This window comes from Centruroides vittatus, unplaced genomic scaffold (genome assembly GCF_030686945.1).
Source record: "Centruroides vittatus isolate TY-2023 unplaced genomic scaffold, ASM3068694v2 contig_717, whole genome shotgun sequence".
In the NCBI taxonomy this organism is placed as follows: domain Eukaryota; kingdom Metazoa; phylum Arthropoda; class Arachnida; order Scorpiones; family Buthidae; genus Centruroides; species Centruroides vittatus.
The window spans coordinates 1,427,425-1,439,705 of NW_027122456.1; the positions used below are offsets into that span (position 1 = coordinate 1,427,425).

The following is a 12,281-nucleotide window of genomic DNA, read 5'->3' on the forward strand; positions in this document are numbered from 1 at the left end:
ATGTTTGGGTATATATCTGAACTCGGGAGACCGAGACGAGCTCAACGATACCCTACTTTTGGACCGGAGACGAAAAATAAAAAAAGTTATCATGCTTTTTTCCAGCGATCACGCGATGATAGGGAGTCGCGTCGCTCTCTCCGCTCTCGTATCGCGTGTTTAACTCTATTGGAGGTGACCGTAGTCCGACGTCATGGTTTGCAGACTTTACCGCAAGATGGCAGTACTAGCAACTATGGTGCCGTCTGCATGAGAGCATTAAAAAAGTATGATAACTTTTTTTTTATTTTTCGTCTCCGGTCCAAAAATAGGGTACCGTTGAACTCGTCTCGGTCCCCTGAGTTCAAATATATAATCAAAGTCCTGAAATTCCATAGGTGGTAATCTACAGTGTAAGGTTTGCCGACTTTCAAGGGGGTTACAATTAATCCCGCGTCAGGATGAGCCTAAGGGAACCCGTGCATGTGGGCGGTTGCGAAGGAGGCAAATGATAACAAGTGTTTACGTGTCGAAAACCGTTTATTTGGACGAATTCATGCTTACATCGGTTAGATTGTTCCAAATCTCAGCGATCTTCAGAAACGTGAGAGTTCGGCTGGTTGATCTATCCAGTCCCGGGCGGACGAGAATGGCCGTTGGACGATGGCGACGAGCGGTAATACACTTAGATGTTCCTGGCGACGACGCTTGACACACCGTCAGTTTAATCCATAAGAGGCAGTCCGTAATTCCAATGTCAACCTCCTCGACCTTGAAGTCCCAGTTTTTATACGTTTTTCTCGTCTACTATCCATCTTGCGGATTGGTCCTCGTCCCCTTCCTCGTTTCCCGATTTGTCTCCCCTTTGTTTTCGAGCGCAAAACGAGACCATGTTGGGTCGCGGGAAAGGTCCGATTCGAGGTGTCTATTTGACACCCTTTGTCGACTATGCTCCAAGATTGTTGATAGAACCACAACACCTGCACTCATAATTTAATCCGTTGTTTATAATTGATGTCATTTTGGAATTCTAACGATCACGCGATATTTTTCTATCCCTCCAATTTTTCCCCTTTTCTGAAATTGTTTTCCTAAGTTCAATTTTTTCCTTTGAATACTTGTGCCAAACTTATACCTCTTTATGAGCGCGTGTGTCAGAGGATTGAACATTAACAGGTCGTTTAACACGCGTTGACGTCGTCCCGAGACTCGTTGTTTACATTTTTCGTTACGTTGTTTTGATTAAGAGTTTTCTCTCTCTCTCTCATATAATTTATCGTTAATTTTTTCACAACAGGATTCTGCATTTTTGCGATTTCGGACCTCGTCTGGGTCCTTAATAGTACACCCTCGAGATTGCTTGTTTTGACCGTAAACTATAACGAAATTAGGTTAATGTGAACCTAGGTATACAAAATGGCGGCTCGTCTCCGATTCCAGCAATCAGAAGACAGGGAGCAGTGGGGACGCGCGTTCTAACCTAACCTAATCTATTCTAATAAATTACCATAATTATTAGCAACCAAATTATTAGAATACGTTAGATTAGGTTAGGTTAGAACGCGCGTCCCCACTGTTCCCTGTCTTCTGATTGCTGGAATCGGAGACGAGCCGCCATTTGTATACCTAGGTTCACATTAACCCGAAAGGATTACAAAAGTTGCATCTAGCCCTTGGTATATTATATTAATTATTAATAACTGTGAGGCAGATAATACTAAGGACTTATAACACCAACGATGAGCACAAACGCTCGGGAATCAAAGTGAAAACGTTTAATAAACACAAAAATGACTACATAAGTATGGAAACGAAAAAACCCAAATGCATTTAGGACTATTTTCCATCTCGTTGATGTGATAATTCCTCACTATTATCTGCCTCACGGTTGTTGATAATTTAACTAATATAACGCTCCATAAATTTTCTGTTGGACTAAGAAGGCCGGTCTAATATTTTCACGTTTTTATTAATTATCTGGTCGAAATATTCAATTACTTCCACCGATTATAGGTCCGAATGCCATTACATTAGTTTTTAACCCACCTAATATTTTGAAGAATCCATTTTGTCATCGACAATAACAATATCGGTTTTCCCATCGAATCCAAAAGCATCCCAAATCGTTACACTTTGGCTTCTCTTTTCACCCTGTGCCGACAATATCGTCCGTGTAAATTCTTTTTTCGTCGGAAAACACTTGTTTCCACTCCTAGTCCGGCTGGTCACAGATCACAAGCCTATCGAAGTCTTTGTTGCTGGTGAACAGGTGTCAAATTGGGTATCACTTTCATCTTTTCAGTATTTTGTCTTATCACCAACACGTCGCCACATCGTCCGATGGGACACAGATTTTGGTAAATTAGCGGCTACTTGTCTAGTAAACAAAAAAAGAACAATTAAATTAACTCTACAAATGTACTATTTGTACATTTGTAGAGTTAGATACGTGAAATCCGAGACCAGATATGGAAAGCTAAGGGACGGGAGGCCCCGATTAATTGTATATGAACTGGTGGGTTGGTTCGACCATCTCAAAGGGAATCATCCGCTGGGGGCCGTTTAAGTATTACCGCGTTTGCAAAAATTTGCCCTTTTTCGATCCTCTCGCCCTCGTCGTTCCCATTCGTCAGAAATCGAGATAGCCCATTCCCCGATTACGTCATTAAGTTAGAAGTTTAAACCATTGGCAAATTCATAGGCATTCTTTTCAGACAATTTTGTACAACTGGGAAGAAAATAGAGAACGGCTACAATCTTACGTAATCAAAGATTCCCCCTCCCCATCGTCAACGATTGTCAGATCAAACGTATCTCCCCTCTCGTAAACTTCTGAGTTAACACTCGAAAGGTCCTCGATCCCGTGTAGAATTATAATATCGAGGACACGGAAATCTGACAAATCCCTTTCTTGGACTAAACTGTTCAATTTTAAAGTCTGCGCTACGAACAATTTTCTTTTTATCGTCGAAGGGTGTGGCATTGTTCTTACGCAACGGTTAATGCTGCCTAACGGTAATTGCCTTCATTTATGACACTCTTTTAGACTATTCACGCTCACGTGTTATTAGCTGCAAATCTCTGTTCTTTTTTGCCCCCGATGATAAAACGCGAAACGTTATATATCAGTGAAATTTTCTAGTGCATTTTATAGTAAGATATCAACAATTATTGCACAAATTTCGATCACGAGTGTACCACACCAGCTACTCTCTTCGAGTACTGCTTTTGATCTAGTCTTTTGTCCGCCCAATAATACTTAAAACCGTCAGGTCCGTCGAGATTGCACTTTTTCTCATACGAGAAAATTACTTTTCGCCATCCTTCCTCTCTTTCAAGATTGTTTCTGGCAAACTGTAATCGAAGTTATTTGTGTTTCTCCTTGAGCCGGTTGCCTGTCTTCGTTTCGAAGAAAGAAACATTGTTGATCTCAAAACGTTGTGTCTGTTGATTTACTGCAGCTCAGCTTCAATTCATTTTTGACGTTTCGAACGGGTGTGTTTCCTCGCAGTGCACGTCGTCCTCTAGGTGTTGTCGAACTCTTGCGCCCACCGTTTCGTTTTCCTGTTTGTCGCTGCTCCCTTGTTATCGAGATACTTTAAGATTTTTCTCCAAACTTGTGCAATAATTGTTGATATCTTACTATAAAATGTACTGGGAAATTTCATTAAAGGTACATGAAAATTATAGTTTCTAGGAAAAAAACTGTATGTTGTATTATTGTTGAAAGGACTGTACATTTTGCTGTACAGTGTCTTCTTTTTTGCCCTTTACGAATAAACGATGGGATACTCGATTACTACTCGTTCTTTGTATGTTGTTTGGGTAAAAATCACAAAATTGCCGCGTTGAACTTTAACCGCCATACTTTCTGCCAATGTAACATAAAACTGCAGGGTGGACCAGCAGTAGGTTGGTTTTTTCGCGACATTTCTACAATTTTTTTGCAAGTTTTATTTTTAACCTTACACGGTTTCACTCGTTTTGGTTTTAAATCCACACCATTTATCCAGTGATCACGAGTAAGTATTGTTTCAGAATTTATAATTGTATTTAAAAAAAGGCCAGAGGGTCAAATAGCCGGAAATGGCATCCACCCCTTTATTTTATTCGTCATATTACTTCTGTACAAAGTCTATTCTCTTGGTGTTTGCTAAGTTCGACGCGATAATTTCGTGTTTTTCCCGCAATCAATGAGATTTCTGCGAAAGGTTTCTGAAGAAAGATCCGACACATTTCAATTCGTAGTGTTTTATTCGAATAAAACTGGTTCGTTTACATTAGAAAAATGTATTTAAAATAAATTAAGATAGTCGATTTTGTAAATGTCGAGTGTGGAACCTTCACAAAATACTATCCCCGTTTATACGGTTGGTATCCGCGACCGGCACCGAATACCCATCGATTTCTAGAGTAATTGTTTGATGAAGTATTGTTCCAAGTAAAATACATCACCAAATGACAAACGGCGTATCGATTGGAGTGCGTCTGATCTGAAGCGTGCACAAAGTAATGCACGAGCAGAGCACGTGGACCATCGAAGTAAATTTGCACTCCCCGACTTTACAGTCGCAAATAAGATTTCTCCCCACCCGAAACTAATAAACAATAAACAATTTTGCAGCCGTACGGTCCGAATTTAATTTCTAACATTGCGATTGATGTGAGTACCGAAAGGTATCCCCAGAGCCGAAGAAGAATTCAAACGAGGAATATAACCGCGATATCCGGATATCGGGGGATACAACGACGTATTAAAATATCTGGTGCCACGATTCGCGTTGTCTTCCTTTCTAACAAAGGTATTCTCGGTGAAATGCCGTTTCTGATTTCTATTATTTTGCCAGTGATGATTACGATTGGAATTTTCGTAAACTTCTCTGCCCCTTTCTGTAGGACCGTGGTAATGCCGATGATCGTATCCGTTTGCCTCCGTCGGTGGCAATTCTTCTCCAACGTTCCCGACGCCCGACGAAGATTTTAGCGTCGTTTCACGTTCCACGTTTGCCCAATTCGTTTCTGGGTTTTCAAAGCGTAAACTCTCTTCGTTAACTGCTCGATTGTTTTCATTTTCTTTTGCAGAAGAGGAAAACTCGACGTTGTATTTTGATCTGTTGTCCACTCTATGATGGTTCCCTTCTCCATTTCTGAAATGATATTTTGAATAATTATTGAAATTGAATTTTTTCATAATACAATTTCTAGATACGCAGTTTAAACTTTATAATATCGCAAGATAGACTAACAAATTGGCCGTTTGATACAGTCGCAATAGAAGCTTTCGGTGGAAAAAACGGGGGTTGTAAAGCGAACGGTAACAAAGCGGGAATTTGTAATACATTACAGGCAGTCCTCTACTTACGAACATTCGAAGTTACGAACAAAGCCGATAGATGGCGGGTTAACATGAGCGTGAGTAGAGTACCTAGATATCAGAGTAGAGACGGCCGGATGGCCGAGCGGTAAAGGTGGCAGCCTACCGCTCTGGGGGACCCGGGATCGAATCCGAACGGGTCGAATAATCCCCAGGAATTTTTCGGGGGGGTGGTCCGTTCGGATATGTCGGGCCCCGTCCCTCACCACCCGGTCGCCCCATTGTGGGCCTGGCCGAACCCATAATGGGCCTACTAAAAGAGGCCCTCTTAGTGCCCACAGGGCGGAAAGAGTTAAAAAAAAAATAAATAAAAAAAAAAAAAAAGATATCAGAGTAGCGACACACGAGTCATCGCCACCATGTTCTGTCGACTGTCAACACGTGGTCTATGGGTTTACATTAACAAATAACGGATTTTTTTAGTTTAATAAAGCGTTTTATTCGTAAAAAATGGTTTATTAAACTAAAAAAAATCGTCATTTCTTAATGTAAACCCATAGACCAGGTGATGACAGTCGACAGAACATGGCTGCGATGACTCGTGTGTCGCTACTCTGATATCCAGGTACAGTACTCTAAGCGTGAGAGGTATGTGAGAGGCTCTTAGTTGAGTTTGGACTGTAGTCGTGTGTCAATCGTGTGTGGTGTCATTTGTTTACTATTAAAGTGCAGTTAGTTATTTTTTATGTACTGTACATTCAAGTTTATTTTTGAAGTTTTACGTTAAAAACATTTACAGTACATACATATGTACATTTGTAATTGTTTTAAATGAGTAATTTTAATAAATAATGTACATGTGATTGGATGGAATTTATACTTTCCTTTAAAAATCTTAATTCGACATTATTCGAGTAGCCTAAACATTACATAATTGTAAAAACAACGTTGTATTTGCGTTTTTGCGCCAAACATCGTCTTTTCGAGTAACGAACTTTTCGACTTGCGAACGACCGCTACGAACGGATTAAGTTCGTAAGTAGAGGACTGCATGCATTCAGTTTACTTTTTCTGAACATATAAAACAACGAACGTCGTAATAAACTAGGCAGTGTCTAGTATTAGATCAATTTGACGTCATTCTAATATTTTTATAATGAGAAATGTCGTTAAAGAAGGCATTAAGATAAACTACGCTAGTGCCATCTTTTGTATTAACAATAATGGAATTGTGTTGTTCCACAAACATAAATTCCATACAATTCCATAATCATGTTCTTCATTTGTGCAAAAACAACACAACTGGACTCGAGTTAATCGAATCACGAATGCAAAGATTATTCTAAAAGGAATGTTTGGTTAATGTTACCTTAGGTATACAAAATGGCGGCTGGTCTGACTCCAGCATACAGAAGCGAGGAAACAGTGGGGACGCACGTTTTCTAAACCTAACCTATTCTAATAATTATGGTAATTTATTAGAATAAGTTAGGTTTAGAAAACGTGCGTCCCCACTGTTTCCTCGCTTCTCTATGCCGGAGTCAGACGAGCCGCCATTTTGTATACCTAAGGTAACATTAACCGAATATTTTAAGGTATAAACCGCATTATTAGCGTGTCTCCGCAACAGGTAGTTAAATCGGATAATTTGTCCTCATTTGAATTATTTAAAAACGAAAATACAATTACAACAATAAAATCAGAGCAAAATAAGCGCGGTAGAACACCACTTTCACAACCTAATTTGTTCTGGAAACAGTGGTAAAACGTTATATAATCGGGCTGCAATTTTAAATGGTCGGATCAAAATTTAGGTCACGTAATAAAGAATTTGTTACTTACGATGGGGCTCTTTCTGTAAAACTCGTTTCAAAATTATATCTGTTCTTGTTTGACGAATTGTTGTTATAATAATCCCGAGACGGGCTCAGTTTTGATTCATCGTTTCCATATTTATTACATTTCTGTTCTCTTTTTTCTTCGTAAGAATAAGAATCGCTGCCGTTATCCGTAACAAATGCATTCTTATACGATTGACAACAGCTGCATCTTCGATTTTCGACTCCATTACACGGCGAATCTTTATACAGATAATTATTTTCGTTCCGAGACCGAATGTATTCGCCATTTTTCATCCAATCCGTCGAATTGGCTGGCATTTTATGTTCGGATACTTTCTGATATTGTATTTCTCTCGGATAATTTCTAGAATACGTTGTTTCTGTCTTAAGTTCGGGCGAAACGTTATTTTTACTATAATAATCGTAACTTCTTTCCATCGAGTGAGGTTCGTGTTTCCCGTTATCTGTTGCTTCTCGGTGTGTTCTTTCTTTATCCGCAAACGTTTTATTGTCGTTTAAATTGTTATCAATTTTTGAGGAATTTAAAATCTCCGTCCTCGATCTCGTCGATTGTCTGCCGTAGTTGTTTGATAATCTGGATGAATTGGTTTGGCCATTGGCCAAATCTCCGTTCTTTTGCGAAGGTTGATCTCGGAATTCGGACGGGGCTCGAGTCGATGGGGATTTTTCTTTCGTTCTACTTAAAGGGGGATTTGTAGGTCTTCGTTTATCGAGACTTTTAGAATTATTCATTTCAGACATTTCTGAGAAATTTCTGCGTTTTTCGTCGGTTACCTTTTTGGCAGTAGCTAAAATGTTGAAACACTCGTCTACTTGTTGGGTAAATGTTTTACCAAATACGTAACTTTTACCCGGAAGATGCCCTGAAAAATAAGAAACCGTCCCGTTAATAAAAATTAAAAACAAATCTGTAATATACAATGTCTTATTTTTAATTTTAATTCGTAAAGAAAGGTATTATCTTAGACACCGGACTATATAACATACGAAATGTAATTCTTACCGGTATAACCTGGTATAACTCTAACGGGAGGTAACAAAACTTGCCACGTGTTTTTCGTTTTGTATTCGTCCATTGTAATTTCTCTCGTTTCGTTTCTTTTTTCCTTGGATACGTAGAAAATATGACAATCAGAATACGTAATGATTTTAGCATATACATTACTCGACCTTATTATTGTTTTGTCACGAAATTTCTCGAACTTATCGTTTATCTTTTAAAATAGAACAATTTTATATTGAAAATAGTTTGATTATACTTTAATAATGACAGGAAACCTTGGACAAAAGCGATTCGTTAGACGTATTTAGTAATACTAAATAGAGAAATGGTTGAAGAGCGTACAGTTTAGCGAAGTGAAGAGGCAATGCCTACGGTCTCCGAGGCCCCAATTTTTGGCGACGTGATTTTATCTTCCCTCGTTTCGTTTATGCAACTCTAATCCAATATTAACATATTGAAAATATTACTAATTTGCGAATCATTAGTACATATTGTTCGAGTACAGTGTCTAGTGTACGGCAAGCTTACCGAGCGTAATGCACCCAAAAAAGCCGCTGGTCACCGGTTTAAGAAATCGCATTTAAATTCACCATTTATTGGCTTCGTGTACAATAGCTTACGGCCAAAACAATAATAAAGTCGGCCTCGATGTACGTCCTTCAAATACATAAAATACTTTGTTACCATTTGACCTTTACTCGGACAAAACGAGGTATTATAAACGCGTTTATACGACAAATTAAACTACGGCAACAGTTAAGAAATTCGTGATGCAAACAAAAAATCAAATTTAACGGTCACGCCATTGTCCACAAAAGAAAATAAGGCAGAATAAAAGGTAAAATGCTACGACCCGAAAATAAAAGTCGAGTAGTAATAATGAAACTCACTTTGGCATCTTTGAAGACTGGCACCTTCCCATAAGACTTTCCATAAATATCCTTCTTACCGGGAACAAAACCGGCATAACTATTAATATATTGAAGAGAAGAGTAGTAACGAAGACCTTGCAGGCATTTTTTAAAAATAAAATGATCGATTTTGTAAAGCATTAAAAAAAGAAAAACACATACCCGGGTATTCTATAAGCGGACCATTGCCCTTCGGTATCCATGTAAGTTCTCGTTACTTTATAATCTGTTTTAATTTAAAAATTACGATTCGTATCCATGGTAATTAAATATTTACTTCAATTCTTAATCGGAATATATAACTTTAAGCGACATTTTCGAAACGGTACCTCTCGATTACGCTGCTATAGCAACAACTATAAACATATGTATTATTTCTCTTTTGTGACCAATTTCCAGCCGAATTTTAGATCACCGATGTGTTCGTGTAGCCTATATTTACGGCATTCTCGTCTCTTATCGCGGTCATTTTCTCTTTTGTTTTATTTTAAATAATACACACTTTTTGGGGTAAGAATATTGTTTAAAAAAAACACACACTTAAATGTCTCTTCAATATTCTAATTAAATTTTACGGACTATTATACATTATTAAGCGTGTTAAACTTTAATAAATCCTATCTTTAGGGTATTTTTAGTTAGTTAAACAATAACTTAACGTTGCCGAATTACATTTAAACAGTAATTAAATTATCAATAATCTTAAACCTTCCTTTATTTACCTATTGATGACAATTCAAACGTTTCTCATTTATGTTTCCAACGGATTTATAAATTGAATTTTCGAACGCACTCGAACAATAAATTTCTAAATAGAACGTTTATAATTTACAAAAGTTATGTATTAAAAAAATCAGTTAGTATTATAATAATTTAAATTCGTAAAAAATGAAATTAAAAACGAGTAATTAACCGCTAAACACTGCAAAATTTTATTATAAAGAGGTAAACGAGGCTCTTACCAGTTGCAACAAGGCTGTTACCGAGTGCTTCTGAGCCATAACAAGTGAATTACGCTCGAACAAATAGTAGAGGTGGTCAGTCGGTGATCCGATCATTAAAACCATTCGTTCGAAACCGTTAATTACGTTTGAAATAGTCGAAACTAACGTAATTTTCAATCACTCCTCTAAAACCACGCGCTAACTCTTTTTTTTTTTTTTTTTCCTCGCAAATGTCTTCATTTTGCGTGGAAATTATAAAATTACACTAACAATTCGGTGCAGTTTCGAGTAAATTAACGTTTATTTGTCATTTTTACTCATAAATTACGGCTTATTTACGGTGTTTACTTAATAAATAATAGAAAATGCCGAATATCTTTAAGAAATAAAAGGTTAATAGCGACGGTCGGTCATCTCCGTCCGATACGAATCAATAAGATGTGCTTGACCTCTGGTTCATTCACATCCCATAAACGACTAAAAAGAAAAGAAACAGAGAAAAAAAGACAAAAATAATTTTACCTTTTGCTCTATAGTAATCTTCTCTTATAATTTCCAAATTTAGTTACATTTACGTCTTAATAATAACCTCGATGGTAATTTTATTCTGTTACTCGTGCCACTTACAATTGTTTAAAGTTTTCTGCTCTGTTACTAGCCTTTTCGTTTTGGTGTTTCTAAGCGTACCGGTTACGTTATTTAAATAAGATAACGGCGTCAGAATTGTTATACCGTGTGAAAATAGCAAAATTGTAATGTATCTAACGAGTTCGTTTTCTCTAGAAACTCAATCTAAATGGCACAGTCTTGTTTATAGAATGGTGTTCGACTTAACGCGTCGTACAACTGTCGTAGTTAGATCTATAGATTTAATAAGAGAACGCAATCAATCATTGGAGTTAATATTAAAAAGATATAGGTCTTCTATATATATATACATTCGGCAATTCTTCTAATTCTTTTCGTACTTTACGGATAATTTCTGTACTTACAAACTGGTTATAAAATTTGAAATTAGGGCCGCATTCGAATTTCTACCAAATTAATCCGAGGGAATGCGATCGAAATTACCTTTCGTAAACAGAAAACGGAAAGATTTAAATAATCGATCGAATAATACGTATCTTATTATAACCGATTTGATGCGATGTTTTGATTTTGCTTTCGGTATTGTGTCATACATAAATGGAGGTTTCTAGACCAAAACACGCCTCGAAAATAAACCAATCAATACACGCGAGCAACTAGACTGCATTTACACTTCGGTAGTTAACCGCCGGAAAGATCAATTGTAAATTTTCGCGTTGGCAGAATCAAATAACAAATCGCGAATTAACTCATCCGGATTAATTTACTTTTACTGTTTAGTTTTTTAAAAGAATATATACGTCGGTCCCTCGATTTAACCAACGAGAAACTTTTGACCAGGCTCCCGACGATCGTAGGTGCCGAGTCCAACAAATCTGGACCGGGCTCTCGACCCAATCTTCCGGCGGATAGTTTATATGGTCGGGTGGCCGAGCCTCCGGTGATTCGGGATCGAGTCCGGACCGGCAACTGCCCGGGAATTTTTCGTGGATAGCGTGTCTCCCGCCACCCGGTGTTCCCCATTGGGCGATTGGCCCGACCTATAATGGGTGTGGTAAAACGCCTTTTTAAAGCCCGTTGGGCAGAATAAGTTAAAAATGAAGGGGAATGCAGTTGATTATAGAGCAGATAAATGATTTATTTATAATATCAGGTATGTTAATAGTATCATCGATTATAATTTTTTTTCTACCTCTACTCGCGCTCGATTAAACGAGATCGGCAATTTCGTCTGGTCTACCACCATTTTATAAATACGAGTAAAAACAACACGATATTCCCGACAAGTAAACTGTTTCGCTATTCATTATTATTATTATTATTACTATTATTGATTGCGAAATGAGTTCATATTGGTAGAGAATGCGTGCGACGAACACTGTCGATTAATATAAAACAGATTATTTGCCAAGATGATAAATACGAAGTAAATCGGGTTAATCAAATACGCACCATCGAAAGAACAACTCCATTTTTAGTTGCTTTTATTATAAAAAAACGCCTGTTTATTATAAACATCGCTAGCGATAACAACGAATGCTGCAGAGTAGGTTTCTGTGTAATCTATTTTCGTTGTGTCAACCATCACGAAAATATCTTGGGTATTCCACATACAGCTTTTCTTACAATCGAACTTCGTGAAAAGCGAACGTTTAAAAGCATATTTTAATTTTCAATTTA

At 37.6% G+C, this 12,281-nt stretch overlaps 1 protein-coding gene across 1 annotated transcript; it reads right to left on the minus strand.

Annotated features, from left to right (window-relative positions):
- Window positions 1–4,533: 4,533 nt before the first annotated feature.
- On the minus strand, window positions 4,534–9,422 carry LOC136980633 (uncharacterized protein DDB_G0283357-like). Its single transcript, XM_067276772.1, has 5 exons — window positions 9,232–9,422; window positions 9,049–9,127; window positions 8,159–8,261; window positions 7,136–8,018; window positions 4,534–5,126 (listed from the first exon to the last, which is right to left on the minus strand). Exons 1-5 carry the CDS (start codon window positions 9,270–9,272, stop codon window positions 4,619–4,621), a joined length of 1,614 nt encoding a protein of 537 aa, XP_067132873.1. The 5' UTR covers window positions 9,273–9,422; the 3' UTR covers window positions 4,534–4,618.
- Between the last annotated feature and the right edge of the window lie 2,859 nt (window positions 9,423–12,281).